The sequence below is a fragment of the Mustela nivalis genome, assembly GCF_964662115.1.
Source record: "Mustela nivalis genome assembly, chromosome: 16".
NCBI lineage: Eukaryota > Metazoa > Chordata > Mammalia > Carnivora > Mustelidae > Mustela > Mustela nivalis.
This window is the reverse complement of record NC_139035.1, coordinates 10,957,438-10,982,520: the sequence shown is the minus strand read 5'-3', so window position 1 is coordinate 10,982,520 and position 25,083 is coordinate 10,957,438. Positions and strand designations below refer to the sequence as shown.

General features: G+C 44.7%; 1 protein-coding gene across 1 annotated transcript in view; it reads right to left on the bottom strand.

The window, feature by feature from the left end:
- Nucleotides 1–22,170, bottom strand: part of SCCPDH (saccharopine dehydrogenase (putative)) — a 32,311-nt gene extending 10,141 nt beyond the window's left edge. The window contains exons 1-5 of the mRNA XM_082703938.1: nucleotides 21,825–22,170; nucleotides 20,196–20,308; nucleotides 14,295–14,375; nucleotides 12,040–12,169; nucleotides 9,680–9,729 (exon numbers count right to left, since the gene is read on the bottom strand). Coding sequence (XP_082560064.1) covers nucleotides 9,680–9,729; nucleotides 12,040–12,169; nucleotides 14,295–14,375; nucleotides 20,196–20,308; nucleotides 21,825–22,014 — 564 coding nt within the window. The 5' untranslated portion in view covers nucleotides 22,015–22,170. The remainder of the gene's footprint in view (nucleotides 1–9,679; nucleotides 9,730–12,039; nucleotides 12,170–14,294; nucleotides 14,376–20,195; nucleotides 20,309–21,824) is intronic.
- Nucleotides 22,171–25,083: the final 2,913 nt, after the last annotated feature.

Sequence of the window (25,083 nt, the reverse complement as noted above, 5' to 3'; positions counted from 1 at the left end):
TGCAGGTGTTTATATGAGAGCTTTGACGACAGTGAAAGGCAGAGAGACACCAAACTTAATTCCCACTTTGATACGGATTCGTATCTTCTGTTGTGTTAAAACAAACAGAGCTAGAACTCTGAGGGGTTTCTATGTGAAACTACTCTCAATCTGGACCCAGTCAATGTGACCTGTTTGCAAACATTAAGATCCCCAGGGGCACCCCGCTAGCTCTGTCGGTGAAGCACATGACTCTTGATCTTGGGTACACAAATTACTTAAAAGTAAAATCTTTAAATAAAAATTAAAAAATAAAAAATTTCCAAATACCAGGAGAAAACAGCTTTTTGGAAACCTAAGAATATCTTCTTATACAAATAAGCTATCAAGGGCGCCTGGGTGGCTCAGTGGTTAAGCCGCTGCCTTAGGCTCAGGTCATGATCTCAGGGTCCTGGGATCGAGTCCCGCATCGGGCTCTCTGCTCAGCAGGGAGCCTGCTTCCTCCTCTCTCTCTCTCTGCCTGCCTCTCTGCCTACTTGTGATTTCTCTCTGTCAAATAAATAATAAATAAAATCTTTAAAAAAAAAACAAAACAAAAACAAATAAGCTATCAAAAAGGCACAAATCAGTTCATTTTTAAAAACTGTTTACCTTATTGAAAATCATAAAGTACACAAAACAAAGAGGCAATTTAATGAAATTGTGAAACAAATATCCCTGTAGACAAGGCCCAACTTCTGTCCTGCTTTCATAGTAATAAAGACAAATACTTGCTTTTCCTTAGAGTTTTACCACCTAAGTATTCATTCCTTGTGAATTTTGCTTGTTTCTAAACTTTACAGAAATGAAAGCCCACAGCCTATATTCCTCTGAGTTTGGCCTTTTATGCTCAAGACTGTGATATTAAGATTCATCATGTGTTAGAAATCGCTCCTACTTTGGAAATCAAAAATTACATGGAAACATATGAAAATGAAAACACGATAGTCCAAAACCTTTGGGACAGAGCAAAAGCAGTTCTAAGAGGGAAGTTCATAGCAATACAGGCCCACCTCAAGAAGCAAGAAAAAACTCAAATACACAACTTAGCCTTACTCCTGAAGGAGCTAGGAAAAGAACAACAAGACCCCAAACCAGCAAAAGGAAGGAAATAATAAAAATTAGAGCAGATACAAATGATACAGAAACTAAAAAGCAACAGAAGTGATCAATGAAACCAGGAGCGGTTTCTTTGAAAAGACAGCAAAATTGATAAATCTCTAGCCAGAACCATAAGGAGAGAGAGAAAGGACTCAAACAAAATCACAGAAGAAAGGAGATAAATAATAACCAACACCACAGAAACACAAACAATTGTAGAGAACATTAGGAAAATTTGGGGACGCCTGGGTGGCTGTCAGTTAAGCATCTACCTTCAGCTCAGGTCCTGATCCCAGAATCCTGGGACTGAATCCCACATCGGGATCCTTGGCTCAGTGGGAAGCCTGCTGCTCCCCTTGCCAGGAAAATGCAAATCAAGGGGCATGTGAGTGGCTCAGTCAGTTAAGCAACTGCCTTTGGCACTGGTCTTGAAGTCCCAGGATCGAGTCCTGCTCCCCGAACTCCCTGCTCAGCAGGGAGTCTACTTCCACCCCTAACCCTCCCCACTCTCGTGCTCTCTCTCATCCTGTCTCTCTCAAATAAATAAAATCTTGGAAAAAAAAAAAAAAGGAAAATGCAAATTAAAACTACAATGAGAAATCACTTCACACCTGGTAGAAAGGCCAAAATCAACAACACAAGAAACAAGTGTTGGTGAGGGTGTAGAGAAAGGTGTGGAGAAACCCCTGCACTGTTGGTGGGAGTGCAAGCTGGTGCAGCCACTTGAAAAAACAGCATGGAGGTTCCTCAAAAAGTTAAAAATAGAGCTACCCTATGATCCAGCAATCACACTACTGGGTATTTATCCAAAGAATATACAAACACTAATTCAAAGGGACACATGGACCCCGATATTTATTGTAGCATTATCTACAATAGTCAAATTATGAAAGCAGCCCAAGGGTCCAATGACAGATGAATGGATAAAGAACACACACATACACACACACACACACTGGAGTACTACTCAGCCATAAAAAAGAATGAAATCTTGCCATCTGCAATGACATGGATGGAGCTAAAGAGTCAGAGAAAGACAAATACCATATGGTTTCACTCACAGGTGGAATTTAAGAAAGAAAACAAGCAAAGGAAACTAAAAGAGACAAACCAAGAAACAGACTCTTGAATTCCTATATTGTATTGAATCACCACACTGTACCCCTGAAACTGATATAACACTGTATGTTCACTATACTGGCATTAAAATAAAAAACTTTAAAAAAAAAGAACTGCTCTATTGCTGGCCTTTCCATTTTCTAAATGGTATCTTCTCATAAACAGACATTATCAATTTTAATGTACACAAATTTATCACTTTTTCTTTCTATCTAATGCCTTCTCTGTCTTTTTTAAGAAACCATTCCCTATACAGCCTGGTGACTATAGTTAATCCTGTATTCCCTATGTGAAAGTTGCTAAGAGAAATCTTAAAAGTTTTCACCATAAGGGGCACCTGAATGGTTCAGCTGGTTAAGCATCAGACTCTTGGTTACAGCTCAGGTCTTGATCTTAGGGTCATGAGTTCAAGCCCCATGTTGGGCTACAGGCTGCACATGGAGCCTACTTAAAAAAAAAAATTTCATCACGAGAAAAATAAATTTGCAAGTGTATATGGAAATGGATGTTAACTTATTGTGATAACTATTTGCAATATACTGCAGTATATATAAATACCAAATCAGTATGTTGTACACCTGAAACTAATGTTATATCAATTATATTTCATTAAAAAATAATAAAATATATGTGGGGGGGGAGAAGCCATTCCCAACCCTGAGGCCATGAAATGCACATCGTCTTCTAGAAGCTTCACTGTGTTGCCTCTCACACTGTAATCCACCTAAACTTGATTTTTTGTACACAGTGCAAAGTACGAATTTAATTTCATTTCTCTCCATCTGGATACCCAGTTGGCCCAGCATCACCTCCTGAAAAGCTCCTTTCCCATAAATCAAGTGCTCACGCACGTGAACTACTCTGAGCTCTTTACTCTGTTCCAGGCCTACTGATGTCCCACTGCCAATGTAATGCACTGATTTAATAATGAGTCTTGATACCCAAGAGCACCTTTCTACCTTTTTCTCCTTCAAGAATGTCTTGGTTATTATCAGCCCTCTGCATTTCCATATACATTTTAGAATTAGCTGGCCAACTGCACACCAAAACAAAATCCTGTTTCAGATTTTGATTGGAATTACATGGGATTATAAATCAATCTGAGGAAAACTGACATCATAACAAAACTACAAAACTGAGTCCCCCAATTCATGAATATGGTGGACCCTTCCATTTATTTGTCTTCCTTAAGGTCTCCAAACATGTGTTATAGCTTTCTTCACAGAAATATTGCACATTTTTCTATTACTATCCTTAGGTACTTAATTTTTTCTATGCTATTAAAAATGGTCACTTTTTTAAAAAAATTCATTTTCTAACTACAGCTTGTATATAGAAATGCAACTAATTTTTACATTAATTCTGTGTCCAGCAACAATAAAGACTAGGATGGAAATAAATGAAACAGAGAATAGAAAAATAGAGAAAATCAATGAAAACCAAATTTCTCTCTTTGAAGAAATCAACCAAATTGACAAACTTTTAGCCAGACTGACAAAAAGAGTGAAAGAGAAAAAGAGAAAGCACTCAAGTTACAAAAACCAGGAATGAAAGAAGGAACATCACTACCAACCTTACAGAAGCAGAAAGGAGTATTAGGGAATACTCCGGACGACTGTAAACCACCAAATGAGACAACCTAGATGAAATGGACAAACTCCAAGAAAGACACTATTACAAATTGAACTGTGTCTCCCCAAATTCATAGGCTGAAGTCCTAACCGCTAATACCTTAAAATGCAACCTTATTTGAAAACAGGATTTTTGTAGACATAATTAATTAAGGGGAGGTCAAACTAGAGTGGGTAGGCCCCATCCTTAACAGACCTGTGAGATGCAGACAGAGCATCCCCACAGAGAGGACGCTATGTGAAGGTGGAGCAGAGATCAGAGCACAGCATCTACACACCCCAAATGCCCAAGAGCCAGCAAACCACAAGAAGCCAGGAGAGAAATACTGAGCAGATTCTCCTTCAAAGCCTCCAAAGGAACCAACTCTACCAAAACCCTGATCTCCAACTTCTAACCTGCAGAACCATGAGAATAATAAATTTCTGTTTTTTAAGCAACCCAGTTCTCGGCAGTTCATTACAGCAGGCCTAGAAAACTAATGCCAATGCAAACCAGCAAAACTAACTTAAGAGGAAATAGAAAATCCTAGTAAACCTGTAAGTAAAGAAATTGAATTAATAATCAAAAAACTTCCCACAAGGAAAAGCCCAGGCCCAGATGATACCAAACATTTCAAGAATTAATACCACTTCTTTGCAAACTTTTCCTAAAAGGTCAGTACCAATTACCCTGATACCAAAACCAGACCAAAAAAAAAAAAATCACGAGAACTACAAACTAATATTCCTTATGAATATAGATGCAAAAATCATCAACAAAATGCTAGTAAACTAAATCCAGCAATATATAAAAAGGATTATATACTATGACCAAGTGGGATTCACCCCAGCAATGTAAGATTGGTTCAACATACGAAAATCAATTTTAAGCAATACAATGAAAGAAGGGAAGAAAAAACAAAAACCACATAATCATCTCAACAGATACAGAAAAAGCATTTGATAAAATATAACACCCTTCACATTAAAAACACTCAATAAACTACTAGAAGGAAATTTCCTCAACCTGATGAAGAGCCTCTATAAAAACCCACAGCTAGACAAAGACATCTGTTCTCGCCACTTCTACTCCCCACTGTACTGGAGGGTCTAGCCAAGGAAATCAGGTAAGGAAAAGAATTTTTCTAGCAATATATGAAACTCATTTACTCATTCTAAAAATACTGCCTATAGATTTCTTTGGAATTTCCTACATTTACAATTATATCATCTGCTGAAAATAGTTTTGTTTCTTTTAAAAAATAATATATTTTTTTATTTATTTATTTGAGAGACAGAGATAGCAAGAGAGAGCATGAATGGGTAGGGGAAGGAGAAGCAGGCTCCCCACTGAGCAGGGAGCCCGACTCAGGGCTTGATTCCAGGACCCTGAGATCATGACCTGAGCCAAAGGCAGATGCTTAACCGAATGAACCACCCAGGCACCCCTTGTTTTCTCATTTCCAACCTATATACAGTTTCGTTCGTTCTTCCTGCACTACTGCTCTGGCTACAATCTGGTGGAAGCAATGGGCACCCAGGTCTTACTCCTGCGCTCAGAGCAAAAGTTTTCAATGTTAAATACAGATTTAACTTTATTACAGCTTTTTATTTTTTTTTTTAAAGATTTTATTTATTTGACAGAGATCACAAGTAGACAGAGAGGTAGGCAGAGAGAGAGAGAGGGAAGCAGGCTCCCTGCTGAGCAGAGAGCCCGATGCGGGCCTCGATCCCAGGACCCTGAGATCATGACCTGAGCCGAAGGCAGCGGCTTAACCCACTGAGCCACCCAGGCGCCCTATTACAGCTTTTTAAAAAAAGATAATCTTCCCTTCTACTCCCGGCTTGCTGTAAGTTTTTAATCATGAATAGAAAGTACATTTTACCACACTTTTTCTCTGCTTATCGAGATGATCATAAGACTGTCCTCCTTTAACCTGTTAGTGAGGTGGATTATAGTGATTATGTAATACGACACGTCCTATTCCTCTCTAAAACTAACTTGGTCAAAATATATTATTCTTATGTATTATTGCTTTTAAATTGCAAATATTTTACTTCGAATTTTTATATCTGTGTTCCTAGAACATGAAACTGGACTGGACTTTTGCATCCCGGAATTGTTCTTGTAGGGTTTTAGAATTACGGTTCAGTTAGCCTTGTTCACTCAAGTCAGCTGACAAAGACACTTACTGAGCTCCTACTATGTGACCAGAAGCTGGAGCACCAGTTCTGGGAGCTTGGCGAACTAAAAAGACAAACATCCTTTTTTTTGTAGTGCTCACATTCCAGAGAGGGTTACAAACTCAATAAAAAATACAATACACAGGCTTTAGAAGGTGCAAAGTACTACAAGAAAAAAGAAAAAGAGTAGATATGATGAAGTGAAAATGATGGAATCAAGTTTGCAATTTTAAATGGGACTTCGTCAGGAAAGTGACATCAGAGGAAAGACTTGAAGGAGAAGAGGGTGTCAGTCATGCAAACATCTCTGACAAGTATTTGCAGGAGAAGGAGAGAGCCAGGACAAAAGTGGAGGGCGGAAGTGTGCTGGCATGTTCGAGGGGGCACACGGGTCAGCGTAAATGAGGAAGAATGCCCAGGTGTGGGAGAGGAGGCTAGACAGGGGACAAGGGCCACGTCACTTGGATTCTTGCACCCGACCGGAAGGACATGGTCCGAGTGAGGTCGGAACAGGATCATCCCGGCCACATGTTGAGCACGACTCTACAAGAACAGATGGTAGCAAGAATAAGGCGTGGGGGAAAGAGAAATGATGAAGAGTGATCAGATTCTCACGTTTCGCAAAGGCAGAATCAACAGGATTTCCTGACTGACAGGATCTGAGGATTTGTCCTCAGAGGACAGAGAGCAACGACCCCGCCCGTCCAACCATGGAAGGACACACCACTACCAACTGAAACGGATACAAATGACCCAAGGTTGGAGCGCATTTGGAAACAAGAAACAGGAGGTCAGTTATGGACAAGGCACAGTCTGAGAGAGCTATCGGGTGTTCAAGGGCAGATGTTAATTAGGTGATTAGATGTTTTAAGTCTGGAGTTTAGAAAAAAGGTCTGGGTTAATGACATAAATTTAAAATACATTTCATCATATGCAAATATAGAGATTTTCATGTTATCTCTTCATTGATTTCTAGTATAACTGTACTGAGGTCTACAACACACTCTAGGACAGGGCTTGGCAAACCGTCTCTGAAAGGTCCAATCTGTAGGCCACAGATGGTCTCTACGACCTATTCTTTGTATTTCTATTGCAGCCCTTTAAAAATGTAAACAATCATCCTTAGCTTGTGGACATATAAAAAAGGCCATGGGCTGGGGCAGCCGGGTGGCTCAGTTGGTTAAACATCCAGCTCTTGGTTTCCACTCAGCGTGTGATCGCAGGATCTCAGGGTCATGAGATGGAGTCCCATGCCGGGCTCCACGCTCAGCACAGAGTCTGCTTGAGACTCTCTTTCCCTCTCCCTCTGCCCCTCCCCCTCACACCTGCCACAGGCAAGTGGCTGACCTGTTTTAGAGCCCCAACAGCCACTGTATAAGCCTCCACGCAGCACACACGGAACATTTCCATCACAGTGGGAAGATGGACTGGACAGACAGGACAATTCTACACTATAATTTCAATCCTCTGAAATTCAAGCCTGTGGTCTATGGTACAATTTTGTGTGTAAAATAAAAAACCTCCAGGGGAAAAGAAAGATAAGGAGAGACAGGACAGCTCAGTGACTGGGGATACACAGTTTTACATCCCTGTAAAACTCAGGCTGTGGGTTTTGCTTTAGGGGGAATGAGAGCGGGAGCTGCACTCCTACGGAGGCTTCAGCTGTCTTGTCCTGAGTCAAGCCCCAACTTTAAATTTAAATAATATTAATAAAAATAATACTTAATAACATTTACTGGGCAATTTGCTAACTGCCAACCTCTGTTCTGATTTAGAGTCACTGACTCAGCGACCACATGAAGCAGATGCTATTATCATCTCCTTTTACAGATGAAGGAAGGGGGGCCCGTGAGGACAGTGTGGTACTTGCCCAGGCTCCCGTCACCCATAAGTGGCAGAGCCAGAACTCAAGCCCAGGCAGTCCGGCTGCCAAATCTGGCTCGCCTCCCTGTGAACCACCAGGAGCTCGTCGACCCTCTAGTGAAGGGAAGACACCTTCACGACACCAGCTCTCCTTCCGACTGCATCTCCTGCTGTTCTTTCAAAAGCAGCCTCTTTTCTACTCTACCAATTTTCTCACGATCTCCCTGATGTGACCTCTGGGTTCCGTCAGCAGCTCCCCGCAGTCCTCTAACTCATCTTCTGCTTATAAAACTCTCTCTCCTATCTGGAACGTGGTCCATGCTGGAGAGATGGAACTGTCTCTGTGGTGCCCCCTCCCAGAGGCCTGCGACCCAGGCCGAGGCAATCTGACTACGCCATTACACCAGGTCATACTGATGGGCTCAAGAAAAGCCCAAAGGCCCCATACTTGACTGATCTTTCCTACCATGTGATACATCAACTCTGCTAGCTGTTCCCAGGAAATGAGGAACTTTAAGGACAATGTATCCCTGGGAACGCCAGCACCTTCCCTGCCACGCTGAGAGCCACACAGAAGAACCCAGAGGAAAGGAACGCGACATCAGTAAATCCCACACTATCCCCTGCAGAGTCAGTCAGTTCCTCTTTGTGTTGCTGGTTTAAACTGGGTGGAGCTGGGTTTCTAGCCAAGCTCCCCGGATTCATGCACGTATCCCACTCTTGCTTCTGAACCTTGCTCAGGGGACTGCTTCTGACTTTCCAGATGCTATTTCCTTCTCGAAGCTGAACTCAGCAAGGCCTCCAGGAGGCCTTCCCCAGTTACTCGGGCTCGGGCCCACTATCACTTCCCTTTACTCGGACTCTCCAGTGGGCACTCCCTGTCACCACGGATTTTAGCATGCGTGACACAGCTTTGTGTCTATTAACCTGATCCCACAATGTGGACAACTAGAACCATGAGTCTCACCCGCACACGGTCATACCATCCCGCAGCTGTGTCCCGACGCCGCCGCTCCCTCTCCCTTAGCCCAGCTCCACGGCTCCCGCCTCCCACACTCAGCCCAGCTCCTCCCGGCAGCTCTCACCTCTGGCCTCCCAGCGGGGTTTACTCTCCATCCTCAGAATCCTACAGTATTTCACCTGATCTCTCTAATGTCTCTCTCTCCTGTCAAGCCACATTATTCTCCCCTTCAGGACAGGCCTGTATCTTCTCCGTTTCTGGGTCATACCACCTTGTACTGCTATATGTACCTGCACCACCACAGAGGGCTTGCTGAACGAATGGATTTTGAACCTCAAGCGCAGACCTAGACCTGGCTCAAACTGCCGGCGACAAAAGGCCTATCGTAAACATGGGCCTCCGGGAATACGGCCACCTCGGGTCTCACGTTTCCCAACAGGCTGGATGGTCAGTGATGACATCACCATCTCTTTCTGGCCATGATGGCCTTGGCCCATGAGGCGCACAACACGAGTGTACAGACTGAACTGGTTGACAACAGTTATTACACAACAATGAGAGATATTTTGGTGCTGGGATCATGGGACCTCATTCTAATACACTGAACCGTGCAGCTGTTTGTAACAAAATTCTATTTTAAGTCTAGGTAATTCCCAGCAAGCCACCATCTTTACTTTTTAAAATCAAACATAGTGACTCTCATACCCTAAAAATTACAAATATGTATGAAATTTAACTCATCGAAATCTTTTTAGGAGGCATGTATCATTTCCAAAATGTTTTTGTTAACTTTTAAAAACACCTGAGAAACAGAAAAACCAACCTCAGGTCCGGAATGTAGAGTCAGGAAACTTTCCACAGCAGTCAGAGTGCCTACAAGAACAGCAGAACGGTAGAGTCAAATCAAATAAAATCCACACAACTAAGACATGCAGAATGCATTATTCCTATTTTTTAAAGATTTTATTTACTTATTTGAGAGAGCACAAGCAAGGTGAAGGGCAGAGAGAGAAGCAGACTCCCCACTGAGCAGGGAGCCCAACGAGGGGTTCGATCCCAGGACCCTGGGATCATGACCTGAGCCAAAGGGAGACGCTTAACTGACTGAACCGCCCAGGCGTCCCAAAATATAGCAATTTCTTAAGACTGGTCTTCCTAGTTTTAATTCCTAAGAAAACAAAATCATGGGGACTTGGAAAGCTGACCCTGAAAAAGAGAATGAACAGCCTGGTCATCAACAATGATGAGAACCACAGTCATCTAAGTGTTGCCTGGTGACCGTCGATAAACACCTAGATCATGAAGCGTAATTCCCCGAGATGATTCTGACTTAACTGACTTAACTTTAGAGACTTAAGGTGATAAATGGGGACCTACCAGATCCATGATTTTAAGATTAAGTGTTTTAAAGATGTTCAGTTGGGGGGCACCCAGGAGGCTCAGTCAGTTAAGTGACCCATCTCGGTTTCAGTTTAGGTCGGATCAAGCCTGGGATCGAGTGCCATGTCAGGCTCCACACGGAGCATGGGAGTCTGCTTGGGACTTTCTCTCCCTCTATCCCTCCCACCACCCAACACTCACTCACGCTCTCTCTAAAATAAATAAATAACTTTTAAAAAAATGAGATGCTCGTCTTCTTTTTATTTGGAATGGTTCTAGCATTTCATCACTGAGTATGATATTGGCTATTGCCCTCTGACATTAATTATGTTAATATTCTATTCCTACAAACCTGCAATCAGTAAATGGCATGAATTGTCAAATCATTTACTGAGATGGCCCTCTAGTTTTTCACCTTCAATATTCTGATGTGATGATGACATAACTTCCTAATAAGCCTTGGTTTTGATATATTATTCTTTTAAAATGCCATTGAAGATTTATTAAAAATTTGGCATTTTTTTGACTACTAATTTCACAAAGCAAGACTGATCTGTAGCCTTCTTTCTTCTTTGGGTGCTATCTATCTGGGACTTTGGTTTGAGTTATGCTAACTTTTTACTATAAACTAGAACACTTTCCATCTTTTTAAGCTCTTAGGATAGTTTATATGACACTGGAGTTACCTGTTTCATGTCATTTTCTAAATGGACCCTTTTAAAATATGCAAGGCATTACTAATGTCCATTGTTTTACCACGATATTGATATTTTTCCATTTTTTTAAAGATAAAGGGTTTTTAGTAAAAAGCTCTCAAGAAGAGCATAATAAGGTGCCTCGGTGGCTCAGTCAGTTAAGCATCTGCCTTTGGCTCAGGTCATGATCGCTGTGATCCCAGGGTCCTGGGATGGAGCCCCGCATCGGGCTCCCGGCTCAGCAGGAGCCTGCCTCTTCCTCTCCATTTGCTTCTCCCCAGCTCATGCTCTCTCTCATTCTCTCTTGCTCTCTTGCTCTTAAATAAAACTTTTTTAACAAATTAAACTTTTAATTATAGTAGTTACATCAATTATATTTTTAAATGTGTTAATTCCTAAACCAACCAAGTTTGGATTATAACGGCTGTCAGAAAATTTTTCCAGAAATTTTGCAGCTTTAACCATAACTAAGTTGAGACAACGGACAATTCCTCACTTTGGAATACACACGGTACTAACTGCATCTTAAAAAATCATGTCAAAACTAAGCAAGTGGGGGGTTTTTTTATTTTTAATTTTTTTAAAGATTTTATTTATTTGACAGAGAGACAGAGGGAGAGAGAGCGCTTACATGCAGGGGGAACGCGAGAGGGAGAAGCAGGCTCCCCACTGATCAGGGAGCCCGATGCGGGCTCCAATCCCAGGTCCCCAGCACCATGACCCGAGCCGAAGGCAGACGCCCAGCCAACTGAGCCACCCAGGTGCCCCTTAAATGTTTTTTATTATTTTCTTTCTTTCTTTTTTTTTTTTTTTTTTAAGAGAAGGTGAGAGGGGGTCGGAGGAGCGAGAATCCCAAGCAGGCGCCACATCCAGCGCAGAGCCTGACACAGGGCTTGATTCCACAACCCCAAGATCACCACCTGGCCAAAGTCAAGAGCTGGATGCCTAAACGACTGAGCCACTCAGATGCCCCAAACAAATCATGCGTTTGAACATTACCCATTTATAGTTATATCTCTCTTCCCAACTAGATTTTAGTTCATCACAGTTATAAACATGAAAATTTTCTATTATTAAGTTCAATTACTGCTTAGTGATTGATAATTACCGTTCATCTTATTTCTGGTATATATTACCCCCAGATCTGCTGGAATGGAGTCAAAGCCACTGCTTCCAATGATATAAGATCCTTTTTCTGCAGCTTTCTCATGATACTTCCAGTACATTAATTCCAAAAACTAAAAAATTCAGGACAAAAATCTGAATCAGAGCTATACAGAAACATGTACATCAGCATTAAATGACAGACCTTAAAAGACAAAGCAATTACATTGTGAAAATGCTAACCAATGTGGCTTTGTAGTGAAATATTAACTGTGGAAATGTTTTTCACTTTTTCAGCAAATATTTACTGCACATCTATCACGTGGCAACTAGTGGGGGGTAAGGGCTGATCTGACTTAATGACACTATTAACTTTTTCAGAATGAGTTCTAAATGCAAAAGTAGTATTATGAAAAACTAAATTAATATGCAAAAACCCCACAAAGACAGCAAGAACACATCTCTAAATCGTATCACACAGAGGGGCATCATTACAGACATGGGTCGGCACACACATGGTTGGGGTGAACAATGTGGAGGAGAAGAAGAGATGGGAGAGAGAATAATGTCTGTTCAAATCCTCTGCCTGTTTTTACAAATTACTTTTAGAACAGTTCTAGAGTCACAGAAAATCTACGGAGTGGAGAGTTCCCATGTACCCCGACCCAGTTTCTCCTATTGTTAGAGTTTTCTGTTAACATTTGCTACAATTAACAAACCAACACTGATAACATTATCACTAAAGACCATACTTTACCCAGATTTCCCTAGTTTTCACCTAATGTCCTTTCTCTCCTCCAGGATCCCACATCACATTTATCTGCTGTGTGTCCCGAGGCTCCTATTGGCTGTGACAGTCTCCTCGGGCTCTCAGGACCCTGACCGTTTTGAGGACTCTGGATCAGGTATTTTGTAGCATGCCCCCGTTGGAATTCTTCTCGTGACCAGTGTGGGCTTACTGCTTTTGGGGGGCAGGGGGGAGACCGCAGAGGTAAGGTGCATTTTGTGACATTCCATCAAGGGTCTGTACCGTCACTGGGACTTACCAGTGTGGACGGTGGCCTTGAACACTCGGCTGAGGTAGCGATTGTCAGGTTTCACCACCACCAAGTTCTTCTCTTGCTCCCTCCTCTCTGTACTGTTCTCTAGGGGAGGGACTGACTCTGTGTGGCGCCCCCTGAGGAAGGGGTGGTGAGTCACGCTCCCCGCCTCGAGGGTGGAGTAGTTACACAAGCAATTTGGGATTCTTCCACAGAACCGTGTCTCTACTCATCCCTTTGCCCATTTTTAATTAGGTGATTTGATTTGTATTACTGCCTTGTAAGAGTCCTTCATTCAGTCTGGATCTTATTAAGGCTTTGAGATCACTTTTACTGCAGTTTATAGGACACTTTAGGAAGGTTTCCTCATTTTCTTTGCTGTGGGATTTTTTTTTTTTTTTAAATAAGACAGGAATTGGTTTCTGTCTCACTCAGGTTTCCTACCTCTTCTTGACTCGATTTTGGTAATTCACACTTTCCTAGTCTTTTCCAGTACGTTACTAGATCGGCACATTGGTGAGGACAGTGGCAGAGACCGCAGGGACAGATGAGGTGACAGTTCTCGAGAAGCCGGGGTGGCCTGGTGCTTGCGGACCTACTTCCTGCACGCAGGCGAACCCCAGCTGAGTCCTGCTTCTACCGAGGGGAGGGAGGACTCAGCAGCACGACTTAACCCCCCGCAGCTTCAGTTTACTCATCCACAAAACAGGCCAGACGACACCGACTTTACAGGAACGCGGAACATTCAGATGACACAAAATGCTGGATTAGCAGAGTGTCAGGCGTGCGGTGAGCACTCGAGTGTGAGTGTCTACAATGTTTATATTTGGAGGATTTTACACTTCCTTTTCTGTAACGCTGTAAAGGTGTCTGATTACAAGAAGGGAATTCATTATGAAAACGTTACAAAAGTGAGATTCTAAGAATTTACACACGGCGCACCATTTTAATTAAGCCCTCTCACAGCACGCGGAAGCTACAGAAAGCAGCACATCCTACACACAATTTTTTGCATTCCCTGCAAAAAATGAGGTGGTAAGGCAGGAAAAAAATTCAAGAGAATGGAAGACCTGACCATCGCACTCTCCTTCAAGCCATCAGTGGAACCGCACGTCTCAGCACGAGGGAGGGGGTCCCCGACTTCTAAAACAGGTCTATGGGGTGGCACTAAATAGTCCCCCCTCTCACAGACAGCTCCTTCTTTCTTCATTTTACATACCTGAGGCTCTCCACAGATGTCAATACAGCTCGTCCCATTTTCGATACATGCTTTTACTACAGGTTCTCCGTAAAATCGATACTGGAGGGAATAAAGAAAACCAACCGTTTACTCTCACTTAGCAAGCCTGAAGATTGACTGACTGACAGTGATTTGAGAGAGAGAGAGAGAGAGAGAGAGAGAATGTGTGCACATAACAAGGCAGGGTCAGAGGGAGAGAGACAATCTCAATCAGAGTCCAGCCTGGGACCTGATCCCACAACCCTGAGATCATGACCTAAGCCTAAATCCAGAGTTGGACACAGAACTAACGGAGCCACCCAGGCGCGCCTTCCTTAGCAAGCTTTAATGAATGAAATGCCATTGAGTTTTGCAAGTAGAGTCTTAGTTATTAAGAATCAAATATTCATAAAGGAGCCGAAAAATCACGTAACTGCACCACACCACTTCTCACAGGGTGAATGAAGGCACAATGGAATTAGAGGAATATGTGCTCACCTCTAATTGAAAACCAAACAGGAAGTTTTACAGACCAAGTGATTCATTCGAGTTAAATTCTGAAGAACAAGGATTTGCCAGCAAAAAGAAAAATCCAGATAAAGAGAAAAGTATATGTGAAGGTGTGAGAAAAGGTAAGGGTAGCTGAAGCTCAGAGTAGTTGATAGGGACGTGATGAGAGACGGGCCTGGAAGGAACACTGGAGCCAGGTCAGGACTACTAGGCTCTCCTGAAGAATCCTAAGTAGGACAGTGGTGTAAGGTGTACAGAAAACACACCTCACTCTGCCTGACCCGCTAGAAAACAACACCATGGCTGCTAAGAAATGACAAAAGGCGGAAGGAAGGAAGGGGACGGATACACCAAGGGTAAGACTGTTAAAGAGACAGAAGTGACTGGGCTTGCTGATCAGACAGACAAGGAGGCCAGTGGCGGCGGGGGAGGGGGGTAGGTTACTGGTCCTATTAGTCAAAATACAGACCAACGGGAAGAGGAGAAAGTTCATTTGTTGCCATGATTGGCCTGGCTCTCCACAAAACTCCCAAGTGAGAAACCTAGAACCTGGTTTTTACTCCACCTGCCCTGGAAGTCACCAAGTTTTACGAATTAGTTCCCTGAAAATCTCAAATCAGTTCCCTCCCCTCTACACATCCAAATCTGAGTTCATACACTTACCACCTCTGACGCAAGTTACTGTACACAGTAACCAGCTTCCCCGCAGCCAAGGTAGTCCCATGGCCAAAGAACACCAGATCATTATTCTAAAATAAGAATCTGATGTTATCTTTGTTTCGTTGCGTACACACACAAACACACGCACGCGTGCACAGATACATATACATCTCTTAAAATCCTTTGCTAGCTCCACAGTGCCTATATCTACTATAGGAGAAAGTCCAACCTTCTTAGCATGTCGCGAAAAGCATCAGGTCACACCACAACCCCTTCATCCACATATTCCAACAGCTCTCCACTGCCGGTCATCTCCGAATTGTGCTACTTCCTTGCCCTCCATTCCCTGGAGCCCCTTCCCCTGTTCGTGGCTGCCAGGCTAGCTCCTGGCCCCTCTAGTCTCAGCCTTCTGGCCTTGGCTTAACTTCCCAGGGCTCAGAGAGTGAGCCACAGCCTGTTGGCTACTGGATTTACCTACAAGTACTGGCAAGTGGCAGTAAAGCATTAATGAGCTTTCTGAAATAATAACAGCTCCTTCTGGAAACAGAATGCGCTTCCCTCTCCGCCACAATCTCTCCCCGCCAATCCCCACATCGTATTCTGTCTCAACTGGCCCACCTTTCTCTCTTCTCCGGGCAATCTGAGGTTGAGACTTCAACACGAACGTCCCTATATTAATTTTTTGTTGTTGTTTTTCTCCACTTTCTAACCTTGTGCTTTTATGAAATAAACAAATGGTAACAATCCTTGATCTCAGAGGAGAAATTTCTCCCCAGCGAAGCGAATCAGCTTATAGGTCAAAACTGCAACCCTGTTCTCAGCATTCCATGTCCTAACGTGACAGCCACGTAGGCAGGCTTGCCTCAAGGGGCCCACAGACCCATTCCCTCAGTTATGGAAATAAAATCAGTATGCTTATTCACGCTTTTTTTTTTTTTTAAAGGAAACACAAAGGAAAAAATGAAGCCTCATTAACAGTTAATACATGTTCCCTGGGCCACTTGATGTGGTCCCGTGTTGAATGGAAACTATACAAGGGGCTCTGAGGGCAGCCTGGGAGTGTCCCTCATGCACAGGGGCCCACAGTGATGCCCTCATTCATTCATTTTCGGTATATTTCAACTGAATGCCTGTTTACACATGCCTAAGTAGTTTTACAGATATCCTGTTCACAAAATAAACAAAGAGGTAAAAACAAACAAACAAAAACCTGCGAAGAAACTGGTAATGACCCCAAACTCGCAAAATGAAAATGCCAATCCCAGGAGAGCCCAGGAAGGAGCAGATTTAGGGCAAAAACCTAGGGACTCAGATGCCCATGAATCATCCAAGTGGAAACACCAAGAAGGCAGCCGGACCTCCCCATCTGGTTTCCAGAGCAGTCCTCATGGAAGCTAACGTGGGCCATCAGCATACAGATGGCATCCGAAACCTTTCGACCACAACCCACGCTGAGAAATCCACTTCATGTGGCAGTCAATATGTACAAATATACCGAACTGAAACACAAGTTTCATAAACCAGCACTTACCCATATTACATGTAATTCACTCTATATTCTATTCTAAGCTACCTGATCATTTTTTTTTAATGCTGGAGTCTCAACTTACTACACTACGCTGTTCAAAAATGCTGGCCCAAAATGGACAAGTAGGAAGCACCAAAGACCTCTCTTCAAAACAAAACAAAACAAAACACACCACACAAATGAAAACCAACCAACCTTCTGGGTTTCTGTCTGGGATGATGACAAGTTCTGGAGATAAGATGGTGCAGGTTACACAGCACTGCCAATGGACCAAATGCCACTGGTTTGTACACTGAGAAATGGCTAAAATGGTCATTTTGGTTGTGTGTGTGTTATTACAATACTTATAATATATTATTTTTAAAGAGTCTGGCTCAGAGAGTGCAAACAGAGAAGTCTGTAAGGCTCGAGAGCTGAGCCTCTGGTACTTACAGGAAGATGAGACTATCCGACAGAAGGGAGGGGGACGGAGCTGGTGGAAAACCAGGGAAGAAACAGACCGCAGCAGCCAAACACAGGAGGACGTGACCGAAGGGAGAAAAGGCTCCAGGTGAGTGTGGGCAGCTGGTGAGGCTTCGCAGACCGGGCTCCCTGGAGCAGGGAGGTTTGCAGAGGTCGGGCAAGAGTGGCTTAGGATGAAGTGGGAGCGAAAAGTGGACATAGAAGGAGAAAGAACGTGTTCAAGGAATTCAGCTGCAAAGGGGGCACAGAAACAGTCCACAAGAAGGGCAGATGTGATAAAAATGTCAACATGGGGTCTTCAAATCCCCCAAACAGGGAAGGCAGAGTCAGGGTTATGCAGGTACGCAGGTGAAGAAATTCTCTTTCAACAGCTTCGACTGTCATAGCAAAAAAAAAAAGGAAATAAAATAATCAGATCACCGAGGGAAGAGGGACAGGAGACGAAAAACATGAAGACAAAGAGGACACAAGCCGTTGCTTCAAAGAGCAGGAGAGAGAACAATCCAGGCAGGTGGGGTTAGGGTGGCTGGAGCTGCTCAGGCCCCACAGGAGGTTTGTCACCACATACTTAAAGACGGACCGTCAGCAGGGGGACACACTTTCTCCAGACACACAGAGCTGCGGGGTTACTGGCTGACAGAGGATGCAAGTTCAGGTAAGGTAGACGGGACTGGAATAACTGGAAAAAGTTTTGGTGATTCAAAGGGGCACCTGCACCCCAATGTTCATAGCAGCAATGTCCACAAGAGCCAAACTGTAGAAAGAGCTTAGATGTCCACCGACAGATGGAGGGATAAAGAAGATGCGGTATATATATATATAATGGAATACTATGCAGCCAGCAAAAGAAATGAAATCTTGCCATTTGCAATGACCTGGATGGAGGTAGAGTGTGTTATGTCAAGCAAAAGTCAGAGAAAGAAAAATACCTTATGATTTCACTCACATGTGGAATTTAAGAAACAAAACAGATGAACACAGGGGAAGGGAAGGAAAAATAAAATGAAAATTGAAAGGGAGGCAAACCATGAGACAGTGAGTTCTAGGGAACAAACAGGTTGCTGGAGGGGAGGCGGGTGGGGGGAAGGGGTAACTGGGTGTAAGGAGCAGTGGGTGTTATATGCAACATTCTACCTCGGAAACTAATTTTTAAAATAAATAATAAATAGAACACACACACACACACACACACACCATCTTTGGGTTTTTCCAGAGTACTGGGGTAGGAAGGGCAAGGAGGTTGGCTGAGGATGTACAAAAGAGAATGGTCGTAGCAAGAGAGCACAGAATCAAAACTAATTAGGAATGAGATTAATCTAAACAAACAATTTGAATACATTTTCACTGGATAATTAAAAAACCTTTCTGCTTTCATTTAAAGCGTGATTATCAGGGGCACCTGGGTGGTTCAGATGGTTAAACAATCGCCTTTGGCTCGGGCCATGATCCTAGCGTCCCTGAGATCAGCCCCACGTTGGGCTCCTGGCTCAGCAGGGAGTCTGCTCCTCCCTCTTCCTCTGCCTCTCCCCCTGCTCGTGCTCTCTCTCTCTCTGCATCTGTCTCGAATAAATAAATAAATAAATTCCTTTAAAAAATTGTTTAAAAAAATGATTATCAATCTCCTAGATGCTTAGTGTTCAAACATTCTGGCAACTGTGATGGCTTCCACAGACCAGTAACTGTTACCAACATTCACCTTGGGACACAGGCCAGAAGTGTGTCCTCCATGTCCAGAACAACAACAGCGGATGGTTCTAATCTCGAAGCATCCTCTGACCCCCACCACTCTCATCCTGTACTCGGCCTGCCTGGGCTATTTCCCTGTGGGTCCCCTAGGACCCCTTTTTTCTCTCAGAAGACAAGGAACTACAAAACCATACATGAGCTCGTGCTCTGGCTTTCAACCATTCAAAGACTCTGCTCACTTCAAACCCTGACCTGGCCTGCCACACCCTCGGACCTAACTCCTGGGGTTCCTCTCGGACGTGATCTCCCACCTCTGCCCTCTCTGGCGTTCCTGTCCTGCAAACCCACGTCATCTAGGACGTCTGTAGCTGCCCTTCCCTGAAGCACCTTCTCCACTACTGCCACCGCTCCCCTGCTCACCTCACTCGGGGCTCGACACTAATGTCAGGTCCTGCTGACCATCCACCTCACAGAGACTCATGTGCCAATATCTCTGTCTCCTTATCCTGCTTGATTTTTCTTCAAAGCACTAATCACTACCTACAATTATAACCTTAGTTTTCTGTCTCAACCACTGGACTGTAAGGTCCATGAGGGATTCTCAATTTTGCTCACCTTTATGTCCAGGTACCCACACTAGAGCAGTATCCATGTAATAAACATTCAATGAATATTTGTACTGAATAGATAATAGAGGAATATCATTTATCAGGAAATAAAAAAATATATTAGGGGCACATGCTCAAATATTTTTTAACTTAAGAAGCATGCAGTAAGAAAAAAAAAAAAAAAAAAAAAAGCTGGCAACCAGAGCTGTAACCAATGAAGGAACCAGGAGCCCTGAAGTAGTACCACCGAGAGTCTGACTCTCTCAGGAAACCTGGGTCACATCCACTGGCTCCTCATAAGGAATGAAAACTCCCCCACACAGGCTTGAAGTCCTGAACCAACTCTTCTGTCCTCTGTCCTTATGTTCCTCTGGAATATCAAATACCAGACTCTGCTGGAAATGAATACATTGCTTGTTCTGACACAAAACCGGGTGGATGACTTACTGGCCCCACACAATTGAGGACAACTGCTGCCTGTTTAGCCATTTCATCTAGTGAGGCTGGATTCGTGATATCACAAATTATTATTCCAACTTCGGATGGGAGTGTCGGTCTTCCTGAAATAAGAAATAAATTGTTTGAAACAAATCCTAATACAGCATTAGATCTTCCAGATCGTCTTTTTATAGAAATCAGGGGTGGCAGATTTACTAAATATACTAACAAGAGGTAAAAGTTTTTAAAACCAGATAATTAAAAAAAAAAAGAGAGAGAGAGAGAGAGAAAGTTATGAGGAATATGGAGTTAACACTACACAGGTTGCTAAAGAAAAAATCATTAAGCTTTAAAAAAATCTAACTTAAGCAACATGCAAAGAATAACCGTGTGTAAATGACAATTTCACCATCATTTAGATACCGAGTAGATGACTGTCCTGATTTCTTCTCTGTTGCAAGAATTCCATTATAAAAGTTTCTCATCAACTACCAACCAATTACATATGACAAAATACTGGGGAGGGGGGCGGTAAAAAGAAGTTAACATGGACACGAGAAAAAAAAGGACTCTGAGGTAGAGAGCACAGTCTATCTAGGTAAGAACACTCATTATAGGCTTATAATGAGTAAATTACTGTAATTAGCGGAATGCAGGTTTTGATGGATCAAGGTGTTCCCCACAACCACTGAACCTGGGCATCACAACCTTGGCCACTTAGCTAGGCTGCACCTGTCCAGTCTTGGTGGGAAGGAAAAGGAAACGGAAGACCATATTTCAACAGTGAAATTGTTTCTTCTGAAAAAGTAAAACAAACCAACAAAAAACACCAAAAAGCTCTTTGGTCAAGAGTGCCCATTGGTGGTGACAGCAAAAAGGATTCTGCACTCCGGGGCCCAGGGTGGAATCAGAAGTGCGATGAAGATGAAAGAGAAGAATGCAGGCGCATATGGGTGCATGAGGTCCACTCGGGTGGTAAGGAGCCACAGTTAAAGGCTCCTGAGACCTAAATGTGGGCGCTGTCTCGCTGTCCCATCCGTACCCCCGGCCTTAGGGCAGGACCCAGCAGGGATGAGACCAGGCAGCAAAACCCTGTGGAACGAATGCTAAAAGAATAAGCCAACGCGACAGAGTAAGCCCGCTGGCGAATTCTCACAGGCAAAAAAGAAACTGAAAAGCGAAGTCCACGACGTCCCCGAAACCTGGAAAGCTGCCTCGCCCACCGCCAAAACCCAAGGCGAGGGGAGAGGACGAACAGTCACCGGAAACCGATGCCGTCCCCTCCCGTCCGACCTCACCATCACGACCCCTCCAGCCCCACCAGCTCCCCCTCCGCCCCGCTCTAGAGGGACACCGGGCCGGCCAGGGAAGAACCGAAGTCCTCGGCGGCTTGGCCTGCGGGACCCGCCACGCCAACGGGGGGTTTCAACCCAGGAGACACGCATTGACTGCTGGGCTTCACGTGGGGAGCGGCCCAAAGCCACGGCCCCCCCGCACCCCGGGCACCGCTCCGGACGTCCGGCCGGCCGGGGAGCCCTGGGGAGCCTCCCCCACCCCCCAGCCCCCGGAAGGACAAACGCTCGCTGCGGGCGACCCGAACCCCTGCCCGGAGCGGGAAGCCGCCCACCCCGCGTTTACCCAGCTTCAGCGCAGCCCTCTCCACCACTCGCTGCAGCTTCTCCCGCGAGCGGCCCGCCACGGCCCAGGGCAGGCGGGGACTCAGCCCCGGGATCACCTGCTCCCGGGCCACCTCCTGGACCACGAACTGGCCGGTGAAGCCAGACGCGCCCAGCACCACCAGGTGGAAGGGCCTCGCCTCGGTCGCCATGACGAGCCCACAGCGAGCCGAAGCCCGGGAAGGGTGGAGTCCTCCGCGCCTGCGCCTCAGGCAGCGATCCCAGTACCGGGCGCAGCAACGGCCTCTGCCGCGGCCGCCGTCGCCGCCGCAGCCAGCGCGCCGCGCTCCCGACGCCCCGCACGCGCCGCGGCGCAAGGGACACGCCCACGTCCACGCCCCCACCCACGCCCACGCCCACTCCCGGGCCTGGTGTGCCCGCGAGAGCCTCGCACAGGGAAGGCGTTGGCCCCAATTCCTGCTGTCTGCAGGGACCGCGCAGCGGGAGAACTGTTCTCCAAGGCCGAGGAGTGTTCGCGAAGCCGGAGCAAGCAGGTGGAGGGCGAATGGGTTCTGGGGCCCAAGGCCGCAGCGCCCTGGACCGCAAGCCCCTGACCCCACCACGGGTGGTGCCCCTCCGCCCTCCGCCCAGGGACCTGGGGACCCCCTTCATGGTTGTCACTGCCCTGCGGCTCCCTGGAGGAAACAACTCCCAGAGCTAGCCTGCCTTTGAGCAGGGAGGTTAGGCAGATCCTCCAAATGCAGAAGTAAGTTTCTTGAGCTGTGCGATTCATATATCCAGAAGCATTTTAACACATTTAAATGCATTAGTAAATGCATGGGGGGGAGAAGAGCCATCTCCGGGTCCAAAAGAATTGCAAATAATTGTGTAGTTACTACCTCCTCCCGGAGAGGAGCTTACTTACCTCCATTCCCTTTGGATATAGGATTTGCTTAGCCACTTGTGTTAACTTTAAAAAGAGCCCTGCCCCCTATTTCACCAGCAAAATCGGGTTTAACCAGAAATAGCAGAGAATTGCAATTCCGGAGAAATGAGCTATGGCAAAATCAGATGCAAATCCCCAGAACAAAGGAGGGGAGTCCTTATTTATAGAAGAAAAGAGGAGCCCGGAAAGGATTTCATATACAAAAAGTCCATTGGAATAAACTGGGAGCTCAGATACTTAACCAATTGAACCACCCAGGTGCCTCCAGAGGACTTGTTTAATAAAGTTGGTATCATATCCATTCAATACCATCTATGCAAGTGGAGAATAATGAGGGAGGCATACGTGTTGTGACACAGAAATTATCCAAGATACATTGTAAGTGAAAGGAGCAAGTTCACTAACAACATGAGAGCATAAATCTTCTATTTAAGATGAAAAGGATGTGTTCATTCCGATGAAACCTTGGGCAGAATACATGACAGGTCTTCCTAAAACAATCGCTGTGAAAGGCTTGGGGAACTGCTCAGTGAGTGGAAACTGTTATTAGCAGTGTTAGTAGTTATTACTAGGAAGTGGATCTGTATGAATTAGGCGAGCAGAAAGGGACTTGCACATTAAAAATTTTACCTTTCTATATTGTTAAAACTTTTGAGCTTTCCAAACAAGTACGCATTACTTTTATAATCATAATTTTTATTTTTTTAAGATTTTATTTATTTATTTGACAGTGAGAGAGACAGTGAGAAAGGGAACACAGCAAGGGGGTGTGAGAGAGAGAGAGAAGCAGGCTTCCTGCTGAGCAGGGAGCCCAATGTGGGGCTCGATCCTAGACCCTGGGATCATGACCTGAGCTGAAGCCAGACGCTTAACAACCGAGCCACCCAGGCACCCCTATAATCATAATTTTTAAAAAGGAGCAGAAGCTGGCTTTGCACAAGGGGCAGAGAAGCCACTGTGGGAATCATGTCTTGTCATCTGCAGTCCTGCCCCTGAGGCCAGGTTCCTGTGTTCCCCCCAAGGCACATGTTTGGGTCCATTGTAAAACACAACAATATGCATAAATCTCACAAATGCTCCTTTGAGCAGAGAAAATTCAGGAAAGAAAGAGTAAATCTGTACCAGTCCCTTTATTCAAACTCCAAAAAGCATATCTGATCTACGGTGACAGGCATCGTGGAAGATTTTGCTTTTGCATCCAGTGGTCCCAGCAGGTCAGGCTCTTCTTGAAGTAATCCTCCAAGGGATCCCTTCTCCCCAGGGGACCAGCATAGAGGGTCATTTCAGCTCTAAGGGTAGCACCAAAGAGAAGGAGAGCCCCCTCATCCTACCAGAGAAGACGAGGTTAGCTTGGGGACAAGGTCACTGGCCGCCCTGTTGGTGAGGTGGTCAGAGACCCAGCCCTCTGCGACGTGGGGCCTGAAAAGAGAGGAGAATTCCTAGACTGCCAGCTTGAGGGTTTGCCAGGTGACTTGGCTTCTGTCCTGGAGCAAACTACAGCGAAACCCCTCTGAGCCCTCTCCTCAACAAGGCCTTGACCTTGGTCTCTACAGACTTGAACAAACACTGATACAGTTCGTAACATCTCAAGGCTGCCTTCCAAAAGCGATGCTGGCTTAAAATGTCTGCCTGAGGGAATCCAGGCTGCCAAAACAATTCAGTGTTTGTTCCAACCAGCTCTGAAGATAGGGCCCCAGCTTCCCAGCCTCTGCAGGAGGGTGATAAGCTCTAATTTGCAAGACCCTATGCTTCACATAGACCCACCACTTCTTCCCACTTTTTTTTTTATTTAAGATTTTATTTATTTATTTGACAGAGAGAGATCACAAGCAGGCAGAGAGGCAGGCAGAGAGAGAGGAGGAAGCAGGCTCCCTGCTGAGCAGAGAGCCGGATGCGGGCCTTGATCCCAGGACCCTGAGATCATGACCTGAGCCGAAGGCAGCGGCTTAACCCACTGAGCCACCCAGGCGCCCCTTCTTCCCACTTTTTGTCATTCTTTTCTTCCTGGGTTCCCTCTTCCTTCACGGGCCACCTTGGTTAAGTTCAGTTTCCCTAGTGCAATGATTAAATGATTAATTTAGTGCAATTAATTAAATTGATTGATTTAATTAATTTAGTGCAATAATTAAATGATAAGTGCAATGATTAAAATCTGCCTTTACCATTTCGTCTGGTGTCTGGTTTGTTTATTTTCTTTTCTTCCTTCCTTCCTTCCTTTCTGTCTTTCTTCCTTTTTCTTTTTGAAATAGGCTCTATGCCCAATATGGGGCTTAAACTCAAGACTATGAGATCAAGAGTTGCACATTCTACCAACTGAGCGGACAGGGGAGCCCCC